This window comes from Schistocerca serialis, chromosome 12 (assembly GCF_023864345.2).
Source record: "Schistocerca serialis cubense isolate TAMUIC-IGC-003099 chromosome 12, iqSchSeri2.2, whole genome shotgun sequence".
Classification (NCBI taxonomy): domain Eukaryota; kingdom Metazoa; phylum Arthropoda; class Insecta; order Orthoptera; family Acrididae; genus Schistocerca; species Schistocerca serialis.
In genome coordinates this window covers 3787088-3814537 of record NC_064649.1, presented here as the reverse complement: position 1 = coordinate 3814537, position 27450 = coordinate 3787088, and the positions used below count along the sequence as shown (strand labels likewise).

General features: G+C 46.9%; 2 protein-coding genes across 3 annotated transcripts in view; one reads left to right on the top strand and one right to left on the bottom strand.

The window, feature by feature from the left end:
• Positions 1 to 5028: 5028 nt before the first annotated feature.
• Positions 5029 to 7554, top strand: LOC126428336 (clumping factor A-like). Its single transcript, XM_050090271.1, has 2 exons — positions 5029 to 5033; positions 6468 to 7554. Exons 1-2 carry the CDS (start codon positions 5029 to 5031, stop codon positions 7552 to 7554), a joined length of 1092 nt encoding a protein of 363 aa, XP_049946228.1.
• A 4560-nt stretch (positions 7555 to 12114) lies between these two features.
• The window catches only part of LOC126428188 (uncharacterized), a 92576-nt gene continuing 77240 nt past the window's right edge, over positions 12115 to 27450 (bottom strand). Inside the window, exons 6-7 of one of the 2 annotated variants that reach the window (XM_050090103.1) lie at positions 18326 to 18465; positions 12877 to 13021 (exon numbers count right to left, since the gene is read on the bottom strand). In XM_050090103.1, the coding sequence (XP_049946060.1) occupies positions 13006 to 13021; positions 18326 to 18465 (156 nt within the window). In that variant the 3' untranslated portion in view covers positions 12877 to 13005. Of the gene's footprint in view, positions 13022 to 18325; positions 18466 to 27450 lie in introns of both variants that reach the window. The other variant, XM_050090102.1, reaches the window with a different exon arrangement.

Sequence of the window (27450 nt, the reverse complement as noted above, 5' to 3'; positions counted from 1 at the left end):
CTAAAACATGCTTTTCATCTGAAGAACAGAGAAGCTTCTAGACAACTGCACGTGCACTGGAATGGAAAGGAGTTAGGACACTGCAGTGCTCCAGTTTACCTCGGTGTTACCCTGGGCCCCTCCCTGACCTTCGAGGCACACTGCACCGCCCTCAAGCCGAGGTTTCGTAGCGAAATTGCGTACTGTCCGAGGTGACTGGTTCTGGATGGGGTGCCCACCCCCAGACAGTAAGAACAACTGCCCTGGCACTCTGCTACTCTGCTGTCTAATATGCCGCTCCGGTGTGGTACAATTCTGCACGTGAAAAAAAAGTGGACACCGCCCCGAATGAAACCTGCAGGCTGACACAGGCTGTCTGAAGCCAACAACAATACAGACACTGTATACACTTGCAGGTACAGCCCCAACCGATATTAGACGCGAGATAGCTGGTAACAGTGACAGGCGAAAGATCTGCAATAACCCGGCCCACCCCTCGCACGAACATCAGCCACCACCACCTCGACTGAAGTCCAGGAAGAATTTTCTACAGTCTTCTGTTCCAATTGACAGAGACCAAAGTATAGCCAGGGTTGAACTGTGGAAGAAAAGATATCCTGTCCATCCAGAGCGAGACATAATTGAAGAAACTCTGCTACCCGGTCACCGAGAAGGACGGGTGCACACGTGAGTCCTCGAACGGACTGCACTCCGGCGTTGCGAGAACGGAGGACGACTTGAAGAAATTGGGCATTGCACAAGGTGGAGACACACTGTGCGAGTGTGGAGATGAACAAACTACAAGCCATCTTCTGGAGTGTTGTCTCTGCCCATACTCTTTTACAGGTCTCTAACTGGCCTCGGCTTACAGCAACGCAATGTTGCCAAATACTGGACACAACTAGTGTAAATGTATTTATTATGTAAAAATTGATTTCTTGCTCCTGTGCGTATTATGTAAATGTTGATTTCTTACTCTTTTCTCCCCTAAGTGTTCATTTTATTACGTTTATATGTCTTTGAATTACCCGTGTATACAAATATGCATATTTTTAAATCAGCACAGTCTGTGCCCTGGTACTTCTGACACAAATTAATATCAGTTGTGAGGACTACCAAGTTTCTATTAAACACTGATCCATGTTCATAATTTCTGCAGAACGTTACAAGCAATGTGCAAGTATACATACACTGAACTTGGCCATTTTGTAGCATTAGTGCAGGAATCTTCAGAACTACAACAAATTTCCCACAAATATTATTAATGTGTCATTGTAGTACACCTAACCAGACACCTGATTGTCAACATTAAATGTTAAAACATGTTTTTAGTGACAAGGCAGTCACAGGGTTGGAGAAGCAATGACTGCAATAGGTATTCACTAATATTTTGGATAGCTGTCGGCCAGCACACCAAAAAATGTCACGTTTGTTGTGGCTCCAGTTCAGGAGCATTGTGAGTAGCTAGCCTATACACAACATGTGATGCATGGGTACTCTTGTGCACAAATCTCGGAATGTTGCCTGGCAAGACACTATTCTATATTGCAGGAAAAGTCAATACAACTATTACCTATTACAGAGTTACTGACACACACACACACACACACACACACACACACACACACACACACACACACACACACAGACAGAGAGAGAGAGAGAGAGAGAGAGAGAGAGAGAGAGAGAGAGAGAGTGTGTGTGTGTGTGTGTGTGTGTGTGTGTGTGTGTGTGTGTGTGTGTACACACGCTACAAGTGCCCTCGAGCTGTGCCCCACTCTGCCTGCTGAAGCTTTATTTTTAGCAAGTACGCTAACTCTTTTATACAAGGTTATTAGACAATATGGATTCCATTTAATTCATTTTTGTTTCAGGGTGTATAAATTGGATACAGATATTCTACACACCGTCAGAAAAAACAGGATCGGAAGTACGGTCAATACTGCTACTTGCCAAGAGTCACCTAAACGACCGCCAGACTGTCAGTTTGCATTAGCTGTGAGTGAGGTGGTTCCTGTCAGGTGTAAGGTTCTCTGCAATCTAGAGTTCAGAAGAAGCACAGAGGCTATTTCGTCTCCAGTTTGTTATCGAACCACCGACCCAGAAATTTATAAGATGTCAGTTCGATCAATTTCGACAAAGGGGATGTCTCGGCAAAGGATGACATGCGGGCTGACTACGTGTCTAGTTAGTTCTCAGACAGCTACTGTCCGACGAGAGGGCGACACACTGAACATTTACGACCTTCATTTGTAAACTATAAAACTTTCTGTTCACAGCTGCATATAGATTAATATCTAATTTATATTTAATGAAATGACAGTTAATTAAATTTGTTTTTTAAATAACCCCGCACTTGTACACCACATGCGGTAAAGGGGGCAGAGCTCGACACAGCCGCGTCACTAGGAGACTGCTGCTTTACCCGAACTCTGTAAGTCTCGTGTGTTAACAATTAAGTTCATCACATTCCCGTTTTGTTGTTTTTAAAAGAAATTGGTCTGAGGATTGTAGTACAGCTGCAACTGATAACCGTATACAAGTTATCTATGATTTGGAAAGCAATACTGGGTAACACAAATGAATTAGTGTATGAAAGTTGCTTAGGAAATTGCTCCAGAACAGTGGCACGGCTAGACTGTCTGGAGAATACTTAGCAGACTGAGGATTGAAAGGAGCAAATCCAAAACCTATTTAGTTCACTGAAGATCCCGTATGCTAATGCAGAAAAACTTAAACTGTATCACATATTTTTACCTGCCCTCAAAATGCTACGTAGTTTGATATGACAGAGCCACTGTTAGTGGCAGACAAGACAGTAACAATGACAGCATACCACAGTTTTAAAAAAGAGCAGTGTCATTACAAATTTCTTTTGTCGTGAACATTAAACTAACAACAGTTTCTCAGATTTTTAAAGTATATTACATCTGATGCAACATAAATGAGTTATTTAAAGTAGTGGTTATATTAAAAGCAGCAACATTTTACAGTGAACTGTGAGAGCAGTAACAAGAAAAATTAACTGTGACTCAGATTTTGAAGGAGACAATTCTGTTTCTGCCAATGTGCAGCAGCTTGGACAGTGAAGACTGACGTAATACAGAAACAACTTTTTGTGCAGTCCAGTACGGCAGGTAATGTGAAAAAGAAAAAGTGGAATCATTCTGATAAAAGTTACTGGCAACTAGTTCAGTACGTGTAAACATTGCAGGGATAATGCAGAGGCTGTGCCGGAATTCCGGCCGTCGTGGTAAGGGAAGTAAGGGAAGAAATGCAGCATCAGACAATGGTGATTGTCTGTGCCTGAACCAGACGAATTGGTGCAAGTACCGACAGTCAATCTTTCCTTCCTGTCCCAACCGGTAAGTCTACCGTGACCCAGGTTTGTGGGTGATATTTCTGTAACTCTTCCCATTACCTAACATCAGCAGTCCTTTCCCTTCAACCCTTCTAGAAGGAGCCACAGGTTTCCAAAGAATGTGTATTTCCACACCTTCTATAAGTGTTTTGCTGCATTACTCAGTGAGTAGATTTGTTATCTATCTGACAATGTCCATCATGTGCCACAAAATACAACAGATGAAATTGGAGAACATTTTCAATGAGATGTAAAGAACACTGGTGCTTTTAAGCAGGGAAATTATGGGAAATCAGTTGTAGCCAAGCATATACACGAGACAGGCCATCCACTGACAGAGAAGAATGGAAGAAAATGTTAGATACCTGAAAGATTTGAAATATCAACCCAGCAGCACAGAGTTGATGATGTGCTTAATGTACAGACAGCAGACAGCCACAACGGATTCCGCAACATATTTGTGGACCTTTTATGATGTCAGATCTCACCTGACATGTCAGATTTTACCAGAGAAAAATAGTAACCATTTGAATTGAGAGAAATTGAGAGTTACTTAAAGAACTGTATACTAATACAGCTGTACGTGCTGTCCTGTCGATGTAAGTCAGCTGGACAAACGATGTGCGAGTGCCGAGGACATAAAACCGGACAGTTAGTCTGAGAACCATACTTAAAACTATTACGGTAAGCCTCACAAACTTAATTCTAAGTTATCGCATAGTTCTAAGAGAGCTCAAGCTACTCCAACAGACTCATTATGTACCTACATACTGGGACAGCACACACTTCTTATACATACGCTCCTACTATATATGCACACATTTCGTAAAATTACTAGCTTACTAACTTACCGTCACTCATCGTAACAAAACCACCACAGATATGCGAGTGAAGCAGCGGGTACCAGATAGTTAATGTATAGTTCCTCCGTCTCAAAATAACACCCATTCGTCTGTCTAGGAGTAGTGCCCTGACAAAATATACCTAGTGTTGCATAATTAATGTCCTTTTTTTTGTGTTCCATTCGGTTAGCTTGCTCGATCGATTTGTTAACTGTGCCATCGTCTAGCTTTAGAGGTGATAAATTTATACGAAAGTGAAACTAAATGACCGTATTTCAAGTTTATAAAAAATCGTCATTGTTCTGAGAGATGATATTTCACATCTAAGAAATGAAACTTCTGAGTTGCAGAAATCTTGACAAGTTCCAAACAATAAAACAACTAAACCACAAAATGTGAATGGAGAGAGTTACGAGAATCGGAAAGGAAGCACCGAACAAGTAATGAACTTAACAAATGAAATTACGTTCATAAATAGAAACAGGTACAGTGTACTGTCGACAAGCGGCGACAATTGCAAAAGGGATGACAGACTTTGTAGGCAGCACACACTGAAATTCACAACAAACGACAACGTACTTTTGCTTGCCGATAGCTACTGAAGAAAGCTAGCTGATACTAAACAAAACAGAAATCGTTAAATTCCAGTTAGCAACGTGGTGAAGTGAGAACAGAAAACGTCACAGTAGATGGAGTTTTAGACGGAAAAGTGTTTGACTAAGTATCCAGAACAAAATAGATTTTGGGGGGGGGGGGGCACAAAGTATGAAAAATGTTTGGCTTTAGATATACAGGTAAGTACATTATATAACAGCATTTATAACAAACGTGAATCATATTTTAAATATGAGGTAAGCACTTTTTGTGTAAAAAAAATTAGCAAAATGATCGCAGAAAAGATTGAACTGAGTGGCCTAACATACGAAAACAGCTCATTTCAGAGTGAACTCGAAGTCCCTCTTTTGAGTGTAAAGTCCCTTTTTTTGTGTAATGTAGCCCTCATGGGTGCACTAAGGAAGGCACAACACACACTAACAGCACCAAAGAAAACAAGAAATTTACAATGACCAAACCTTATCCTTGCAAGTCTTACAATGTGAATGGCCTTTATAATAAATACATCAATCCAGAATCCCATTTCACATTATACAGAACGAAGGGTAGGCAAAAAAGATGAGTACCTCTTAAGATAATGCATCTAATCTGCAGCGTGTTAGAAATAAGCTCAATTTGCTGCAACTTTTTTGTGGATGAGCACTCACCACACCTATTACTTGTAACAGAACATTAACTGAAAGTCAATGAAATTGAGTGTCATAAATTAAATGTTTACGCATTAGCAGATAGTTACTGCAGGCAATAACAGAATTAGGGTAAGTTGGCAATATCTGTTAATTAATATCTTACATTAATAAGAATCTCATTCCTCTAACAATACAGTCACAAAGGAGCAATTCAAATGACTGGTGTCACAATCCACACAGAAGCTCATTCGAGTGGATTAGCTAAACATAAAGCTATTGGAATGCGCCAACGAGTTCTGATGTGTAGTGCAGTACTGATATGCTTAACAGTGCAGTTTATGCAAACAGACTACTGACCTCTGTATTGTTGAAGACCTAAATAATGATGCAAACTGCTGTCATATAACATACATAAAAATGACAGATACATTAAATTCGTATAATCTCACAACAGTAAGCTCTGACACTCGAGCTCCTGTAAGACAGAAGTGTAACAGATTAAGTGTCGATTTTCATTACTCCGACCACTGCTGTCAGATGTTAAGAGTACTTAAGCTCTGCTGTACCAAAGCAACAGAAGTAACGGAGAGGAAGCGAATTCCGAATGGCGCCGACATCGGTGCCTTCGAAACTGAGCTGGCAGGAGGAGGGGTGGGACATAGTTCACTGAGCCAGCGCCTCAGAAATGAAACGGGATTAATTCTTCGTAATCGTGTCGAGGCATTTTGACAACTTCTGGCCTTTCAAAGAAATAACGTGGGAAGAACAAACTGTAATATTAGAATTAATACGTCTGCTAGATTGAAACTTCTGCCTGCCCAAATTAAGTTAGCCAGAATATATATGATCCTGACCATTTACATCAAGACACAAAATTACATAAGTTTAAAGAAATGTACAATAAAGCCAAAAAACCTTCAAGGCAGACCTTTTACACTTCAGGAAACAGACAGACAGACAATGAGGCGACAGACAGACAGACAATGAGGCGACAGACAGACAGACAATGAGGCGACAGACAGACAGACAATGAGGCGACAGACAGACAGACAATGAGGCGACAGACAGACAGACAGACAATGAGGCGACAGACAGACAGACAGACAATGAGGCGACAGACAGACAGACAGACAATGAGGCGACAGACAGACAGACAGACAATGAGGCGACAGACAGACAGACAGACAATGAGGCGACAGACAGACAGACAGACAATGAGGCGACAGACAGACAGACAGACAATGAGGCGACAGACAGACAGACAGACAATGAGGCGACAGACAGACAGACAGACAATGAGGCGACAGACAGACAGACAGACAATGAGGCGACAGACAGACAGACAGACAATGAGGCGACAGACAGACAGACAGACAATGAGGCGACAGACAGACAGACAGACAATGAGGCGACAGACAGACAGACAGACAATGAGGCGACAGACAGACAGACAGACAATGAGGCGACAGACAGACAGACAGACAATGAGGCGACAGACAGACAGACAGACAATGAGGCGACAGACAGACAGACAGACAATGAGGCGACAGACAGACAGACAGACAATGAGGCGACAGACAGACAGACAGACAATGAGGCGACAGACAGACAGACAGACAATGAGGCGACAGACAGACAGACAGACAATGAGGCGACAGACAGACAGACAGACAATGAGGCGACAGACAGACAGACAGACAATGAGGCGACAGACAGACAGACAGACAATGAGGCGACAGACAGACAGACAGACAATGAGGCGACAGACAGACAGACAGACAATGAGGCGACAGACAGACAGACAGACAATGAGGCGACAGACAGACAGACAGACAATGAGGCGACAGACAGACAGACAGACAATGAGGCGACAGACAGACAGACAGACAATGAGGCGACAGACAGACAGACAGACAATGAGGCGACAGACAGACAGACAGACAATGAGGCGACAGACAGACAGACAGACAATGAGGCGACAGACAGACAGACAGACAATGAGGCGACAGACAGACAGACAGACAATGAGGCGACAGACAGACAGACAGACAATGAGGCGACAGACAGACAGACAGACAATGAGGCGACAGACAGACAGACAATGAGGCGACAGACAGACAGACAATGAGGCGACAGACAGACAGACAATGAGGCGACAGACAGACAGACAATGAGGCGACAGACAGACAGACAATGAGGCGACAGACAGACAGACAATGAGGCGACAGACAGACAGACAATGAGGCGACAGACAGACAGACAATGAGGCGACAGACAGACAGACAATGAGGCGACAGACAGACAGACAATGAGGCGACAGACAGACAGACAATGAGGCGACAGACAGACAGACAATGAGGCGACAGACAGACAGACAATGAGGCGACAGACAGACAGACAATGAGGCGACAGACAGACAGACAATGAGGCGACAGACAGACAGACAATGAGGCGACAGACAGACAGACAATGAGGCGACAGACAGACAGACAATGAGGCGACAGACAGACAGACAATGAGGCGACAGACAGACAGACAATGAGGCGACAGACAGACAGACAATGAGGCGACAGACAGACAGACAATGAGGCGACAGACAGACAGACAATGAGGCGACAGACAGACAGACAATGAGGCGACAGACAGACAGACAATGAGGCGACAGACAGACAGACAATGAGGCGACAGACAGACAGACAATGAGGCGACAGACAGACAGACAATGAGGCGACAGACAGACAGACAATGAGGCGACAGACAGACAGACAATGAGGCGACAGACAGACAGACAATGAGGCGACAGACAGACAGACAATGAGGCGACAGACAGACAGACAATGAGGCGACAGACAGACAGACAATGAGGCGACAGACAGACAGACAATGAGGCGACAGACAGACAGACAATGAGGCGACAGACAGACAGACAATGAGGCGACAGACAGACAGACAATGAGGCGACAGACAGACAGACAATGAGGCGACAGACAGACAGACAATGAGGCGACAGACAGACAGACAATGAGGCGACAGACAGACAGACAATGAGGCGACAGACAGACAGACAATGAGGCGACAGACAGACAGACAATGAGGCGACAGACAGACAGACAATGAGGCGACAGACAGACAGACAATGAGGCGACAGACAGACAGACAATGAGGCGACAGACAGACAGACAATGAGGCGACAGACAGACAGACAATGAGGCGACAGACAGACAGACAATGAGGCGACAGACAGACAGACAATGAGGCGACAGACAGACAGACAATGAGGCGACAGACAGACAGACAATGAGGCGACAGACAGACAGACAATGAGGCGACAGACAGACAGACAATGAGGCGACAGACAGACAGACAATGAGGCGACAGACAGACAGACAATGAGGCGACAGACAGACAGACAATGAGGCGACAGACAGACAGACAATGAGGCGACAGACAGACAGACAATGAGGCGACAGACAGACAGACAATGAGGCGACAGACAGACAGACAATGAGGCGACAGACAGACAGACAATGAGGCGACAGACAGACAGACAATGAGGCGACAGACAGACAGACAATGAGGCGACAGACAGACAGACAATGAGGCGACAGACAGACAGACAATGAGGCGACAGACAGACAGACAATGAGGCGACAGACAGACAGACAATGAGGCGACAGACAGACAGACAATGAGGCGACAGACAGACAGACAATGAGGCGACAGACAGACAGACAATGAGGCGACAGACAGACAGACAATGAGGCGACAGACAGACAGACAATGAGGCGACAGACAGACAGACAATGAGGCGACAGACAGACAGACAATGAGGCGACAGACAGACAGACAATGAGGCGACAGACAGACAGACAATGAGGCGACAGACAGACAGACAATGAGGCGACAGACAGACAATGAGGCGACAGACAGACAATGAGGCGACAGACAGACAATGAGGCGACAGACAGACAATGAGGCGACAGACAGACAATGAGGCGACAGACAGACAATGAGGCGACAGACAGACAATGAGGCGACAGACAGACAATGAGGCGACAGACAGACAATGAGGCGACAGACAGACAATGAGGCGACAGACAGACAATGAGGCGACAGACAGACAATGAGGCGACAGACAACATATACAACGCATCCTAGAGAGAGCTCCATAATCACTGTAATCCTCCAGCAAGGTGCGAAGTTAACCACTCAGCACAAGACGTGAAGGCCACATAGTGAACGATCTGAGTGCAATATGTATTTATTTGATAAGCACTTTATCTATCCTTCTGGCCAATAAGTCACTGTTACAGATCAACTGGCTTACACCAAATAATCTCACATACACCGCAGGGCTCAAATCTGTGGAGATTAATCGACAGGAGGCATTTAATGCAATGCGAAAGCTAATGAAAGAACACTCGTACGCACGGGATGGTATCTCGACAGTGGTGTTAAAGGAATGTGCCGATGAGATCACTAAACCTGTTAGCTGAATTATTAACTGTAGTACTAGTGAAAATGAAAACCCGAGTGCCATAAAATAAGTGCAATTCAGCCAGTCCACATGAAGGAAAGAAAAGAATAGGTTAAGTACTCAGTATCAAAATGGCGCCAACTGATGTAGAAGTAGTGCTCCGGCAAAATACACCTAGTGTCGCGTTACTGATGTCCTAGTTTTGTCTCCGGATCACTTAACTCGCTCAGCCGAGTCATGAACTGTACCGTCATCTCACTCTGGTGGCAATAAATTTGTACGACGCTAAAACATTTGAGACAAGTGACTTACTTCTGTTCCGGCTGTGAATGAAAGAAGAGAGATTCTTCTAGATGAATGAATGGCATTTTGAGACTGATGAATTATATACTACAAAACTGTTTAATAAAAAGGAGTATTATTTCTGTGTTTTGGCTTTTACTTTTACAATGTGTTAGATTAAATCCTCTATAGAATTAACTGTTTTAGCAAATTTAGTAGATCTAAGAGAGTAAAAATGGCACATTCCACCGTCATGTAAAGAAATCTCGGTTTCATACAAATTGATGACGGAGGTTAAATTATTTGGCACAGAACTGAATGGAGAGAGAGAGAGAGAGAGAGAGAGAGAGAGAGAGAGAGAGAGAGAGCAGGCACTATGAATTGCTGCCTGTGTCTCGCTAAGATACGGGCTCCCCAGGTGGTGCACACATACTCCCGTGTGAGCACGCAATTACAATAATCGTGTGCCACCCACAGAACGCTACTGGAATGGTCCATAAACTTCTATGCCTGAACTGTTATTGAATTATTATGAAAGAAATAAATGACAAACGACAGTACACCAAAGTTTTTTATGCTTAACAAGAGTGCCAGAGACTTAACGCGATAGCACCTTTCCAGAGCACATCGAAATTGAATTTGACTGCATTCTGTATTAACAGTGCAGTAACGACGGCAGAATCTCTCCGTTTCGATTCTCTGAGAAAAGGACGTAAATAAAAATGAAAGTCTACAGAATTTGATGATTTTTACAGAAAGTGTCTGTTAGAACTGCAACAGAGGGAAGTACCCGACAGCTAGAAAAACAGACTGATCTCTGTGAAAAATATAAATTATTCTGGCTCACAGACCTCCATTCTTGTCTTCTCCACTCATTTGGTTTTTGATGCAGAAAGTATAATAATGGACAAACATTTTTATTGGAATGGAGAGACACTGCAGCAGCAAGAAAGAAATTTTGTGTACGATGCACTTATTCATGCCGAGGACAATAGTTTTGTAGCATACTTTGATAAAACTCGGGTTTGACAAATATATTTTGGTCGACTTCTACAGAAGTATTGGCCAGAAAGTACCTACAATTGTTTTTGTAGAGCATACATCAATGGTTCGGGTAGTGGGTGCGATGGCAAAGGGTCAGTAGGAGCTGCAAATAAAAAATTTTCAGGAGGTAGGGAATATTCTCGGTCGTATTAATGTGAGCTGTTGGAGGTAAAATCCCGGCACCCGAGTACTCATGTGATGCCGCGTACTGCTTCCCTCGTAAATAAAATGAGATTATATGTGATGTGATAGAATAATGCTGTCTCCAATGTTACCAAAAATTATTTCACAGTTTTCTTAGAAACTTTCTCGCTAGAAGTTTCTACGAGGTCCAGCAAAATGCAAATTCATCAGCAATGATATTTCTTATTACACAGGCAGAACAGTTTCACATGCCTCTTATGGTATTTTATTTTTTATCTCAGAACACTTTTCTGTTTTCACAATGAAATATGTATCACATGCATCTATAGACTTTGATAATGTTTATATATAATTTTCATTGGAATAGATCCGTGGTTCTATATATAATTTTCATTGGAATAGATCCGTGGTTCTGTTTCTTTTCTACCCCCCCCCCCCCCCCCTCATCTGCAATAAGAAAACATTTTTCTTCAAAATTTCTTGGTATGTGAGATTAGCTTTCTGAGAGAAGACCAAGGACAGAACACTAAAGCAGTACTGGGTCACAAAGTGAACAGTTGAGATGCCTATGCACAGGAAGGTGCACGATATGGAGGTGGACTGAAATCACTTTTCCCAGTAGCCCCCCCCCCCCCCCCCCCCCCCTCATGACACTGAGAGCAGTTTCCACCTTCAGGATAGGAACAGGCTTAACAATGGACTGAACACTCCTGCAATTTAATCGCAGGTTATCTGTCCCAAATTCTCACAACCTGTCAGCAGTTGAAAAAAGGTAAATAAAAAAATAAAGAAGCACTGATAGATTCACAGCCTCATGAATAATTAAGTACAGTTAATTCAACTTACACAGTTACAAACACACAGAAAAACAGTGGCAAGCTTCGATGAAAATAATTCTTTGTATAGTAAGAATTATTAATTATCTTTGGATTACATAAGCTCTAGTTCAGTCTTTTCGAGCTTGTGTCCCCGTTTATAGCCATCTTCCTTTTCCCTCCTAAAACAAACACAAAACTAATGCATTTTTTCTTTTTTTTCCACCTATCTACTCATGCAGGCCACAATTCAGTCTGACTATGTGACTGAAACAGGCACAAAACTTATATAATGAAGGCACTCATTAAATATTACCACCGACTGCAGTGACAAACGACAGTGAGTATTTAGCAAAAATGCAACGACCGTGCAGTTAAATGTGTAATTAATGTGCACATCAGTACTGGACTAGATACAATTATTTTTGGTAGGTGAGGAACTATTTGGTAACCTATTCTTGTGAAATAAATGCTGGTTGTACAAAAAATGTACAACGTTATCATTACAGCTTGTCACTCAGCAGAGAGCAATCGAGTGTGGTGTGGAGCTGAAGTGTTTTGTTGACATCTCATTTAGTATTTGTGCAGAAAATATGGAAGGTGTGTAATTTCATATATATAGCGAGTCTAAAGTGGTATCTGAGTTCAAAAAGGCACAGAAACAGCACAGCCAACAGAACGGCAAATTTTTCAATAGTAGTACACCTCGTGTTGCAATTGGCTACTCTACAGTGATATTCTTCAGTGCAGGCAGGCTTCTTCTGCTGAAACAATCCACGTGACAATACCTCAATGTGGTACGTCACGCCTTCCGCTGCTATCGTGCGGCAGGCCTGCAACAAACCGAGAAAAGTCAGAGGTGTTGTGTAAGAACTTAAAAAGAAAATCAGGCTCTAAAGAGGCAGGGGCAAAGGAATAATGACCACTGCACAAGCACTTTTTTAAATTGTGTAAAACATGAACAATGAGATTGATGTTATGATTATTTTTATTAACATTTCGGCTCTGCCAGAACATGCAATGAACAAGAAATGGCATTTAAGACTTTTTCTCAGCCTCTCTCTTTCCCAATACTAATTTGATTTTCTCAGATTGGGCTCTTTTCTTATTCTCAGGCCAAATGGTGCCCAGTTGTGAATTTTCAGCTTATATTTTTTCCTTCCCAACTGACAACTTTAGAACGCATTTAGAAATTTCTAAAGTGAAACACCATCACAAAAAAGGAAGCCAGAAAGATATGTTACATTTCTCTGCTGGCTGTAGTTTCAAAACTTCTGGAAAAAAGGACTTTATGAAAAGACTTGTAATTTTTTTTTATAAGTTACCAATAGAATCACAGCAAGGCTTCAGAAGAAACACTCAACCGAAACAACGATATTTTCTCTTCTAAATCACGTGCTACAGGCGTTGCATAGGCAGGAACGTACATCGAACATATTACTGAACTTATCAAAGTCCTCAGATATCATTACTTATGATAAATTACTAAGTATTAGGGGAACAGTACACAGATGGATTAAAGCATGTGTCCATGAAAAGAAAACAGCTCAGTGATAAGACACGGAGTGTCAGATTTATTAGCAGTCAAATACTGACTTCCCCAAAATTCCATACTGGCTACAATCCAGTTTTATGTTTTTACTTTATGTAAATGATTTAGAAGTAAGCAGTATTACAGATAACAGTACAGCTTTGCAGATGACACCAGCATTTTAATTACAGCAAGTATGAAAGAAACCTACAGGGTGGGCGGGGACCGGTGGGGGGGGGGGGGGGGTGGGGGGGGGGGGGTGGGGGGGTGGGGATTTAATGCTCTCACAAACATACTACAATAATTTGATGCAAACAATTTGCAGCATGCTGCTGGTGAAAAATAGGTTCACAACATGCTTCATAATTGAAATAAACAGTAGTAGCTCTGACGTAAGTTTCGTTACGAAGGATATTTTTTATTTCTTAAAGGTGACTACTTTTGGACACCTATGTCCAGTTTCAAACCACTTGTATCGTATGCCTACGTACAAAAATTGCCTACGCAGTGACAACCGAAGCAGCCAAAAAGCTGACTCGACAGTAAACACACCATACAGGATACGCACTGGAGGTCTCCAATGTTTGTTCTATGTGGTCTGTTTACTGCTGTTGAGTCAGCCATGGTGGGATCATCACTGCAGCAGCAATTTTTGTACGTAGGCTTTCACACGTATTGTCACGATTAAAATATAAGTGGTTTGAAAATGGACATAGGCGTCCAAAACTAGTCACCATTAAGAAATAAAAAAGGTACTTCTGAATGAAACTTATGATGGAGTTACAACCATTTATTTCAATTATGTAAACAATCTGGTAATAACTATGGAAAAAAATTGTTGAAATGGACATATTAACCACCCATAATAGGACACCAGCTAATCCTCATATTCAAATGAATGGACAAGTGACTGGGGTAAAAAACAGAACACTATTTCTCAGGATGTGGATACAACAAGACATGAAATGGGATAGATATGTGGACTATGTGAAGAGAAAACTCAGAAAAACATATTTAGCAACACGAATACAAAGAAATGTTCATCATATTGAAAGCTCAGGCTTACATATTTTGATTATACTTGCTTGATATTGAAATACGATGTAGTATTTTGGCTAAACTGTGGAACAATTCTGAAATCACTAGGATTGCAGAAGTAGTAAATAATTATTATTTTCTTACATTTATGAAGTGGTTTTGAGCACCACCAAAATCTTTTATTGGAATTCATATATTTCAAAACTCTTAACATTAAGAATCCTATTTGCTATGTGCATTAGCATATATTGCTTAGTGTTTCAAATAAAATATATAAATATTTCTGAATAAAATGTTTTCATTGAAAAAAGGGAAAGAATATAAAAAGCAAATAGAGTGAGACTTGAGGTTCACATAAGAGCACATCCATTTACACCTTACTGAATCATTCAAAACAGATTTTCATCCGCATCTGAGTCATGCTTTTTATTATTTTTCTGGAAAATATGAAAAGAAAAATTTCCTGCAATTTTTTTTGTCTCAGTAGTGAAGAGGCTACCTAGCTTAGCAGTAACTCATGTACTGTGGGCTGTCAAAATGATTTCTCCTCGATGCTGATGAACTTTTCATATTGACAATTTAGTTTTATCTCAAGCACTTTCATATTTTCTCTGTGTTAAATGCAATACCAAGGTACAAATTAGATCTTTGTTCCTCATGTTTTTGCAGCACTACTGATCAAAATTTGAATTTCTTCTTCTTCTTCTTCTTCTTCTTCTTCTTCTTCCTCCTCCTCCTCCTCCTCTTCTGCTAAATTTGTTCTTCAGTCTTAATGCTTCCACTGTTCCAGAAATTACTGCATGTTATTTCACCATTTGTAGCGTTTTCACTTAGAACTGTTTCTTTTATCTTAATGTTTATTTTCTTTGGCATGTAAAGATAATGATGAGTACAAAGGCATGTATTTAACTACATTTATTTTTACATACGTGCACAATTTGTCAACGGACACCCATAAACTAATTATGTAAAGTTTCTAAGCTATTCCCACTGACCAGCAATGGCTTATTTGCAATAAGTTTCACAAGATGAGTTACATTGGAGACCCAAAACATTACGACCACTGCTCGCCAGGAGTCTGAATGCTGCCTCGTGGCACGGTAAGGAAGATACGTACGTGGAGCACAGATGAACAGGGGATCATTCTCATTATGACAAGGTCGCAAGCGAGGGAATTCATTGACCGGAGTGAATCGGACACTCCACGATGCCTGCTGCCTGGGAAAGACATCTCGGAAATGCTGAAGCCTGTCACCTGTTCACGAGTTTCTACTGTGAGTATCTGTGAAAAGCCATCATCGTACACTGAAACCACAAGTAGGTGACAAGGTAACGGATGCCCACACGTCATCACAGAACGATAAGTTCAGGGGCTCACCAGCTCTGTAAACCAGGAAATGTGCCGATCTCCAGCCCATTTGAAGACAAAGTCCAGTGCCGATGCAGGAACGAATGTTTTTAGAGCAGAGGATTTGCCACATCTCAGTCAAACGTGGAGCTCTGCAGCAGATTGCCCTCTAGGCGTACCCACGTCGATCTGACGACATCATTGGTTACGAATCCAGTGGGCACAGGACCATTGAGATTGCACAATGTATCGACAGAAATGGGTCACTCTGTCAGACGAATGCGAGGTCTGTTCAAAAAATTCCACAACATTTTTCTACACTTACCTTTTACTTATGTGCATACTCAAAATACTCTCCTCCACAATTGATACATTGCTCCTAATGCCATTTCCACTTCCGGAAGCAGGCTCGGTACACCTCTTGCTGGACTGCACGAAGCACAGTCTGTGAATTTTCTTTTATCTCGTCTATCGTTGACAATATTCATAATTTCAACGGGGTTTTCAACTTTTGAAATAAAAAAAGTCCACAGGGGCCAGGTCTGGTGAGTATGGAGGACGAGGCAGCACACTGATTTCGCTTTTTGTGCAACAGCTGTGCACCCGACAAATGTGCTGGTGCGTTACCGTGACCGAGAGCCACGAATTGTCCCCCCACATTTCAGGCCATTTCATTCTCTCGCACGTGATGCAACACGTCCCAACAGTACCGTGGGTTAATAGTTTTTCCCTGTGGCACAAATTCAAAGAAAACTGTCATCGTGGCTTTGACATTTGACCTGACCTGATGAGCCTTCTTTGGTCTTGGAGAACCTTTCCTGACCCACTGTGAAGATTGAACCTCGGTCTCAACATCATACCCACAGACCCACGTCTCATCACCAGTTAAGATTTTCTTAAGGAACATCTCGTTCTCATTTGCGTGATCCAAAGGCTCTTCACAGACTGCGAGGCGAAGGTATCTCCGGTCTCGACTCATGAGTCGAGGGATGAACTCGGCGGAAACACTACGCATTCCGAGGTGCTGAATCAGGAGTTCATCACACATTCCAACTGAAATGTTACATTCTTCTGCAGTCTCTCCGACAGCCGCTCTTCAATTGGCACACACAATTTTGTTGACTTTTCTGACACGAGGGTCATTGGTAGATGTCGAACGGCGTCCTGAGTGACAGTCTCCTTTAACTTCCATATGGTCATTTTTAAACTGTGTAAACCATTCATAACACCGAGTACGGCTTAAGCACTCATCACTGTAGCCTTTTTGCATCATTTGGTGCATCTCTGCAAAGATTTTCTCGAGTTGCACGCAAAATTTAATGCAGAAGCGTTGCTCCTCTAACTCTGCCACCTTGAAATTCTCAAACTGTGTGACACCACGTTCTACTCAATAGAGCACTGAATAATAACTAACAGACGTACAACAATGAAATTTCCAGCAGTTAGATTTTCAACGCAGGTGTGTGCAGTGATGCCAATCACATTTCGCTCCAACACACCATTGGCGCGAAATTACGAATGTTTTGGAATTTTTGGAACAGACCACGTAATGTTTTTCATTACACTAGGTCGACGCACGTGTCCGCATGTGCCACTGTACGCGCAAACGTCCGCTCGATACGTTCACCACGGTGACGCCACAGACCGATTGTAGGCAGTACAGTGCTCTGGGAGACATTTATCTGGGTTTCTGTGGGACCCGTGAGAATAACTGAAGGCACCGTCTGAGCTACGAACTGCGCAAACATCATTAAGGACAATCTACTTCTCTCCGTGTCCGATACCCCCCTCCCTACGAGGGATCTCCGAGCAGTAAAACTGCTCCCGTGACACGGCCGGGATCGGGCTACAGTGGTTTGAGGAGCAGAGGGAAGGCACCTGGGACACTACTGGGTGCTAGCTGAGCGTCCACAAACCACCGGCTTACAATTTGCGGGAAATGTGTGATCCGTGCAGACACACCCAGTGGCACGCACATCTGGAAAGCTACGGGGTACTTGTCGAATCCACACCGTGCAGAAGTGCTCTTCGTTCTGGAGGTGGACTGGCAGCTGCTGAACGAGTGGTCACAATGTTATGGCTCACCAGCTTACATTCTGCAAAGTACCTAAAATGCCCGACTCCCACAGGAGGTGCACGCAAGTTGACTGAGGGTCACAGCACCACATATTATTCTTACAGATATCTAAGTTCTGTTAGGCTGCAAGTCATTGTAATTACCGTATGCTGTGCAGACCAAGAGAGGCTGCCTTTAGCTGGAGATATTTCAACCTCTCCCTGTCAGCTGCAATAATCTTCATCCTCTCTCCAGTAGAAATATCGAAAAATGTTTCGTAAAAAGTACTGCATGCAGCAGTCAGCTGAAAAGTTAAAAATATGTATATTAAATTACGATTAAACGGAAAGGAATTCGGGGACCAAAAAAACTATTACAATAGCTGAGTGTAGATGAGGATATAGATGTGAAAATAATCTACAATTTCATTTACAGTATGAAAAGTATATACCATATTTTCAAAAATACACTGTCCAGACACACAAACACGGCCATCGCCTGTGTCAAAAGTCAGTGTGCAATAACACTCGAGAGATGGCAGGTGCAATGCTACCAGTGGAGGGCATATAAATTGGGTCAGGAGATGCAGAAAACAGTGCGGTCATTGTCATAATGCAGAACTGGAGCTATTTATCTGATGTCCAAAAGGGAACGATTATTGGATTTGGGCCAAGGTTGGAAGCATTTCCGAAAAAGCTAAGTTTGTAAACTGCTAGTATGATGTCACAGTTGAAGTACACTCCTGGAAATTGAAATAAGAACACCGTGAATTCATTGTCCCACGAAGGGGAAACTTTATTGACACATTCCTGGGGTCAGATACATCACATGATCACACTGACAGAACCACAGGCACATAGACACAGGCAACAGAGCATGCACAATGTCGGCACTAGTACAGTGTAGATCCACCTTTCGCAGCAATGCAGGCTGCTATTCTCCCATGGAGACGATCGTAGAGATGCTGGATGTAGTCCTGTGGAACGGCTTGCCATGCCATTTCCACCTGGCGCCTCAGTTGGACCAGCTTTCGTGCTGGACGTGCAGACCGCGTGAGACGACGCTTCATCCAGTCCCAAACATGCTCAATGGGGGACAGATCCGGAGATCTTGCTGGCCAGGGTAGCACGTTGGGTGGCACGGGATACATGCGGACGTGCATTGTCCTGTTGGAACAGCAAGTTCCCTTGCCGGTCTAGGAATGGTAGAACGATGGGTTCGATGACGGTTTGGATGTACCGTGCACTATTCAGTGTCCCCTCGACGATCACCAGTGGTGTACGGCCAGTGTAGGAGATCGCTCCCCACACCATGATGCCGGGTGTTGGCCCTGTGTGCCTCGGTCGTATGCAGTCCTGATTGTGGCGCTCACCTGCACGGCGCCAAACACGCATACGACCATCATTGGCACCAAGGCAGAAGCGACTCTCATCGCTGAAGACGACACGTCTCCATTCGTCCCTCCATTCACGCCTGTCGTGACACCACTGGAGGCGGGCTGCACGATGTTGGGGCGTGAGCGGAAGACGGCCTAACGGTGTGCGGGACCGTAGCCCAGCTTCATGGAGACGGTTGCGAATGGTCCTCGCCGATACCCCAGGAGCAACAGTGTCCCTAATTTGCTGGGAAGTGGCGGTGCGGTCCCCTACGGCACTGCGTAGGATCCTACGGTCTTGGCGTGCATCCGTGCGTCGCTGCGGTCCGGTCCCAGGTCGACGGGCACGTGCACCTTCCGCCGACCACTGGCGACAACATCGATGTACCGTGGAGACCTCACGCCCCACGTGTTGAGCAATTCGGCGGTACGTCCACCCGGCCTCCCGCATGCCCACTATACGCCCTCGCTCAAAGTCCGTCAACTGCACATACGGTTCACGTCCACGCTGTCGCGGCATGCTACCAGTGTTAAAGACTGCGATGGAGCTCCGTATGCCACGGCAAACTGGCTGACACTGACGGCGGCGGTGCACAAATGCTGCGCAGCTAGTGCCATTCGACGGCCAACACCGCGGTTCCTGGTGTGTCCGCTGTGCCGTGCGTGTGATCATTGCTTGTACAGCCCTCTCGCAGTGTCCGGAGCAAGTATGGTGGGTCTGACACACCGGTGTCAATGTGTTCTTTTTTCCATTTCCAGGAGTGTATACCGTGTGTGCAAAACTAGCAGTATCGGCGACGGCCGACACAACTGTGGCACAGACGATGGGAGTGAGCGGAGGCTACGGAGATGTGAACGGGCAAATACACGTGCTACTTTTGAGCAACTGAATGCCGGGATGAACCGAGGGGCTACCAACAGTGTCTCCTAAATGACTGCCGAAAGAACACTGCTGCGTACCGGCCTCCGCACCAGGCACCCGGCTCATGCACCTGTGCCGACTGCCGTTTTCTTGGCGACAGAAGCCGGAGTCTGAATGCCAGTACTGCAACTGGGCGTCCACCGAGCTTCGACAGGTGACCTTTTCAGACGAGTTTGAGAAAATAGTTCGATTGGATAGATAAAAAAAATCTACTCACCAAGTGGTGGCAGAACACACACATAAAAGAGGGTCGTAATTAGGCAAGTTTTCAGAGCCAGTGGCTCCTCCTTCAGGCAGAACGGTTGAAGAGGAAGGAAAAGGGGTGAAGGAAAAGGACTGAAGACGTCCAAGAAAAGGGCTAGATTTTGGGAAAGTCACCCAGAACCGCAGGTCAGGTGGTGGTGGTTGTTGGGATGTTTAAGGGGGACTAAACAGCGAAGGTCATCAGTCCCCCATTCCAAAATCAGGCGAGCCGAAAATCTACGGAGCGGATAAAAACCAAAGGGGGAGGAGACGTCCCCCCAGGCGCTAAAAGAACACAAATGCAGCAAGAAACACTACAGACAAGAACAGGACAGAGGAACACCAGACAGAAAGAAACAGAAGAAAGGAGGATGGCCGGAGACTGGTTGACTGACCATGAGAAAAAAAGGGAAAGAGTCAACCATCTGACGGCACACCAGAACAGCAACAGACACAAGGACAAAAGACACAGAAAGGGAAAGGTGCAGGACCTCCCTAAATCGAACCATAAAAACGACTACTACGGATAAAATGTAAAACATTGTCAGCCATGGAGGCATCGTCAGATAAAACCAAAGCCAAAGTGCCCGGGAGATTAAAAGATTGCCGGAGTGTGCGCAGTCGAGGACACTCCAGCAAAATGTGGCCGACCATCAGCCGGGACCCACACTGACACAAGGGGGGATCCTCCTGACGCAACAGATGGCCGTGCGTCAGGTATGTATGGCCGATGCGCAGCCGACACAGGACTACCGAGTCCCTGCGAGAAGCCCGCAGGGAGGAACGCCACACATCGGTCATCCCCTTGACAGCCCGCAGTTTATTCGGGGCTGTCATGCCACGCCACTCAGCAGCCCACATCCCAATCAGCTTACGGCGCAACACCATCTGCTGGTCGCGAGCCGTAAGACCGACCTCCAAAGCCGGGGCGTCGATCGCCCCTTTGGCCAGCCTGTCTACACGTTCGTTCCCTGGGATGCCAACATGACCGGGCGTCCAAACCAAGACCACCGAACGACCAGAACGGGCAATGGCGGAAACAGTCTCCTGAATGGAGGACACCAGAGGAGAGGAGGGATAGCAGCGGTCGATGGCCTGAAGGCTGCTCAGGGAGTCACTGCAGATCACGACGGACCTACCTGAGCAGAAACGCATATGCTCAAGAGCGCGCAATATGGCCACCAGCTCTGCAGTAAAAATACTGCAGCCAGCCGGCAAGGAGCGCTGCTCAACATGGGCAGCATGAGCAAAAGAGTAGGCAGTGCGACCATCAACCAGGGAACCATCAGTGTAGACAGTCTCACAGTCCGAAAATGAGGCGAGGAGAGCAAGAAAACGGCGACGGAGGGCCACAGGCGGAACCGAGTCCTTGGGTCCCTGTGCCAAGTCCAGACGGACGGACGGCCGGGACAAACACCAGGGAGGCGTAGGTGCACGGACCCGGAAGGGAGGCGGAAGAGGGAATGAACCCAATTCCGACAGCAGGGACTGAACGCGGACAGCGACGGAAAGCCCAGACCTAGGTCGCCGTTCGGGCAGATGGAGGACCATGGCAGGGAAAAGCAGGCGACGATTGGGATGGCCTGGCGAGCAATGCACGTGGACAGCATAGTCGGCGAGCAGTCGATGGCGGCGAATCCGCAGCGGGGGAACCCCGGCCTCCACCAGTAGACTAACCACGGGGCTCGTACGAAAAGCGCCAGTTGCAAGCCGGACCCCACAGTGGTGTATGGGGTCTAACAACTTCAACACTGAGGGTGATGCAGACCCATAGGCCAGGCTCCCATAATCAAGCCGAGACTGCACAAGGGCTCTGTACAATCGCAGCAGCGTGCAGCGATCCGCACCCCAAGACGTGTGGCTAAGGCAGCGGAGGGCGTTGAGGTGCCGCCAGCATTTTTGCTTCAGCTGAGTAATATGAGGAACCCATGTGAGCCGGGCATCAAACACGAGTCCCAAGAAGCGGCAAGTGTCCACCACTTCAAGCAGGTGGCCGTCGAGGTAAAGTTCAGGATGAGGGTGGACCGTCCGACGCCTGCAGAAGTGCATAACCCGAGTCTTGGCAGCAGAGAACTGAAAACCATGAGTCAGAGCCCATGATGCTGCCTTGCGAACGGCGACTTGCAGCCTGCGTTCGGCGACTCCCGTAGTCGTGGAGCTAAATGAGATGCAGAAGTCGTCGGCATACAAAGAAGGAGACACCGACGACCCCACTGCTGCAGCCAAACCATTAATGGCCACTAAAAATGAGACGCTCAACACCGAGCCCTGCGGGACCCCATTTTCCTGTATATGAGAGGAACTAGAGGTGGCACCGACTTGCACCCGGAAAGAGCGGCGCAATAAAAAGCTTTGAAGAAAAGCCGGGAGCCGACCACGAAGACCCCACCCATGCAACGTGGCGAGGATGTGATGCCTCCATGTGGTGTCATACGCCTTCCGCAGATCGAAAAATACAGCAACAAGATGCTGACGTCGGGCAAAAGCCATACGGACAGCAGATTCCAGCCGCACCAAATTGTCCACTGCAGACCGGCCCCGACGGAAGCCACCCTGGGATGGAGCGAGGAGACCGCGCGACTCAAGGACCCAACACAAACGCCGCCCCACCATACGTTCGAGCAATTTGCACAAAACGTTGGTGAGGGTAATGGGACGATAGCTGTCCACCGCCAGTGGGTCCGCACCGGGTTTCAAGATGGGGACAATAACACCCTCCTGCCATTGCGACGGGAACACGCCTTCGCTCCAAATGCGATTAAATATCGCGAGAATGTGTCTCGGGCAGTCCCTGGAGAGATGCTTCAGCATCTGCGCGTGGATGCAATCTGGGCCTGGTGCTGTATCAGGGCAATCGGCGAGGGCGGCGAGGAATTCCCTCTCGCTGAAAGGTGCATTGCATGTTTCAGAACGACGCGTGTGGAATGAGAACGGCGTCCGCTCGGCTCGCTCCTTGAGAGAGCGAAAGGCGGGGGGATAAGTTGCAGTCGCAGAGCTCTTAGCGAAGTGCGCAGCAAGGTGTTCAGCAATGGCGGCAGCGTCCGTGCAGACAGCGCTGGCCAGGGAGATCCCAGGGACACCCGTAGGGGTCTGGGAGCTATAAATCCGCCGGATCCGGGACCACACATGCGAGGACGAGACACGGGAGCCCAGGGAGGAGACGTACCTCTCCCAGCACTCCTGCTTACGCCGTGCAATAAGACGACGGGCGAAGGCACGGAGCCTCATAAAGGCGATGAGGGTCTCCAGAGACGGGTGCCGCCTATGACGCTGGAGAGCCCGCCTACGGTCGCGAATAGCCTCAGCAATCTCCGGTGACCACCAGGGGACAGCCTTCCTCCGAGGGAGGCCAGAAGAACGGGGGATGGAAGCCTCGGCCGCTGAAATGATGGACGTGGTTAAAGCACGGACCACCTCGTCAATGTCACCCTGTGGGGGAGACTCAATGGTTGCAGCGGAAGTAAAAGCTGGCCAGTCAGCCCTGTGGAGAGCCCATCGGGGCAGGCGCCCAGAAGAATGACACTGGGGCAGTGACAAATAGATGGGAAAATGGTCACTACCACACAGGTCAGGATGCACTCTCCAGTGGAGGGATGGGACAAGTCCAGGGCTGCAAATAGAGAGATCGATGGCCGAGAACGAGCCATGGGCCACACTGAAATGCGTGGGAGCACCGGTGTTCAAGAGGCTAAGGTCGAGCTGAGCCAACACATGCTCCACGGCCCGACTGCGGTCATCGGAAACAATCCCACCCCATAGAGGGTTGTGGGCATTGAAATCGCCCAGCAGCAAAAAGGGTGGCGGCAGTTGGGCTATCAGAGCAGCCAGGACATGCTGCGTGACAGCACCATCAGGTGGAAGGTAAATACTGCAGACGGTAATGGCCTGGGGCGTCCACACCCGAACAGCGACAGCCTCTAAAGCTGTTTGTAGAGGTACAAACTCGCTGTGAAGAGAGTTCAGGACATATATGCAGACGCCACCAGACACCCTTGCATAAGCTGCCCGGTTCTTAAAATAACCCCGATAGCCACGGAGGGCGGGGGTTCGCATTGCTGGAAACCAAGTTTCCTGCAGAGCAATGCAAAGGAAAGGATGACGGCTGATAAGGTGGCGGAGCTCAGCTAGATGGTGGAAGAAACCGCTGCAGTTCCACTGGAGGATGTTATTAGCCATGGATGGGATAGGCGTGAAGGGACTGGGGAGGCAGATTACGCCTCCGGGGCCCCTGCTGTTACTGAGTCACCACCTGGACAACAGCTAGCTATTGCATCCGAGGGACTGGCGAGATCCATGTCCTCAGCGGACGCCAGAATCTCCACCTCATCCTCAGACGCAGAGCTTGTAGGAAGCGGTGGAATGGGTGCCACCGCAATGTCGGTAGCCTTGGGGAGTTTCTTCTTCTTCTGCTTCTCGCGCTGCGCCTTGGGCGGTTCAGGCTGGGAGGGCGTTACTGGGTCAGTCTCAGGGACAGACGATGACCGTGTGTTCCGACGACCAGGGACTGGCGGTTGTTTGAGCCACTTGCGGCTGTCGGCTTTGGAACCGGTCGGAACGTGCGAAGGGAGGTCCCCAAGGGACCCCTTCCTTACGAGAGTAGCCGAAGAAGTCTTACGCTTCTCCGGCTGGGAAGGGGGGACTGATGTCCCCGATGGTTGGGGGGGTGTTGCTCCTGAAGTAGATGGAGCAGGAGCAACAGGAGCTTTAGTGCCCACCACCATCAAGGGGGCAGGTGTGGGACTTCGACTCTGAGAGCTGACTGGAGCGGATGGAATTGTAGAAGGAGTGACAGTTGCGGCATAAGAAGCTGTCATGCGCACTGGATGAAGCCGATCATATTTCCGCTTCGCCTCAGTGTACGTCAGGCGGCCGAGAGTCTTTATTTCCATGATCTTCCGCTCCTTCTGCAGAATCGAACAGTCTGGCGAGCAAGGCGGATGGTGCGCACCACAGTTCACACAGATTGGAGGCGGCGCACAGGGATAATCAGGATGGGAAGGTCGACCGCAATCGCGACAGACGAGGTCGGAAGCACAGCGTGAAGACATGTGGCCGAACTTCCAACACTTGAAGCACCGCATCGGGGGAGGGATATACGGCTTGACATCACAACGGTACACCATCACCTTGACTTTCTCAGGTAACGTGTCACCCTCGAAGGCCAAGATGAAGGCACCGGTGGCAACTTGACGATCCCTCGGACCCCGGTGGACGCGCCGGACGAAATGGACACCTCGGCGCTCCAAGTTGGCGCGCAGCTCACTGTCGGACTGTAAAAGGAGATCCCTGTGAAAGATAATGCCCTGAACCATGTTCAAACTTTTATGGGGCGTGATAGTGACGGAGACATCCCCCAGCTTAGTACAAGCGAGCAAGGCCCGCGACTGGGCGGAGGATGCCGTTTTTATCAACACCGATCCGGACCGCATCTTGGACAAGCCCTCCACCTCACCGAACTTGTCCTCTAAATGCTCTACAAAGAACTGAGGCTTCACGGATAGAAAAGATTCCCCATCAGCTCTAGTACAGACAAGATATCTGGGCGAATACGTCTCACTGTCACGCAATGCCTGTCGTTCCTCCCATGGTGTGGCGAGGGAGGGGAACGATTTGGGGTCATAAACGTTACCTTTAAAATGGGCTCTCGAACGCTTAGAGACTGCTGACGGCTGGCCGCCAGCGATAGATGATGTACCACGCTTCATTGCGGGTCATCCGCCCTGATGCCACCTACTCCGACCAAGGGCCCTCCCCACGGGCGCCACCCAGCCACAGCAAAGGCCACCTGGCAGGATGGCCATTGCCGGGAGTCCCGATGCCCCAGGGCGATGGGCATCTACTCCTTGGCATACGTGGGGAGTTAACGGCGCAGGCATCAGTAGAGCGATCCCTGTGTTGTCAGGGGGCTACAACCGAGAGGGTACATGGCGGCCCCACCACAACGGACTGGCTACCGTGCTGGATGTTAGGTGCATAAATGGCCAAGGACGTCGTCGCAGTTAAAAGAAACACTGCAGAGTGCAGCGTGGTAATCGCCCAAGAGATCAAAAACGAGCGGGACACCTTTGCAACGACGAGAAAGACGGCTAAAGGTCTAATTGCACGACGGATACAGTGCACCATGTAAGGCGCCCTTCCCCAAGTGGCTCGCTCTTCGGAATAATTTAGAAAGATGGAGGTCAAACCCGAGAGGGGACCATCACATAAGGCCGAAACATGTGAGACTCCTTTTAGTCGCCTCTTACGACAGGCAGGAATACCGCGGGCCTATTCTTACCCCCGAACCCGCAGGGGGGGCAGGTCAGGGGAGACTTACGGCACGGGATGAGAAGTAAGACTGATTCCGTGTTTTCTTCTCATCCCGTGCGGTAAGTCTCCCCTGGCCTGCAGTTCTGTGTGACTTTCCCGAAATTTACTTCTTTTCTTGGACATCTCGAGTCCTTTTCCTTCACTTCCCTTCCTTCCCCTTCAACCGTTCTGCCTGAAAAAGGAGCCAGTGGCTCAAAAGCTTCCCTACTTACAACCCTCTTTTACTCGTGTGTGTTCTGCCGGCATTTGGTACGTAGATTTTTTATCTGTGCAATTAAATTATTTCATAGGTGCAGTTTGCTTTTCCTCGTGATAATGACATCTACTGGCAGGACAGAGCACGTGTCACGTAGCTCACACTGTACGAGTGTGGTGCGATGAGTGCCAGGGAGTGTTTACCGTACCCTCCTGGCCACTAACCTCCCCAGATTTAAACTCAG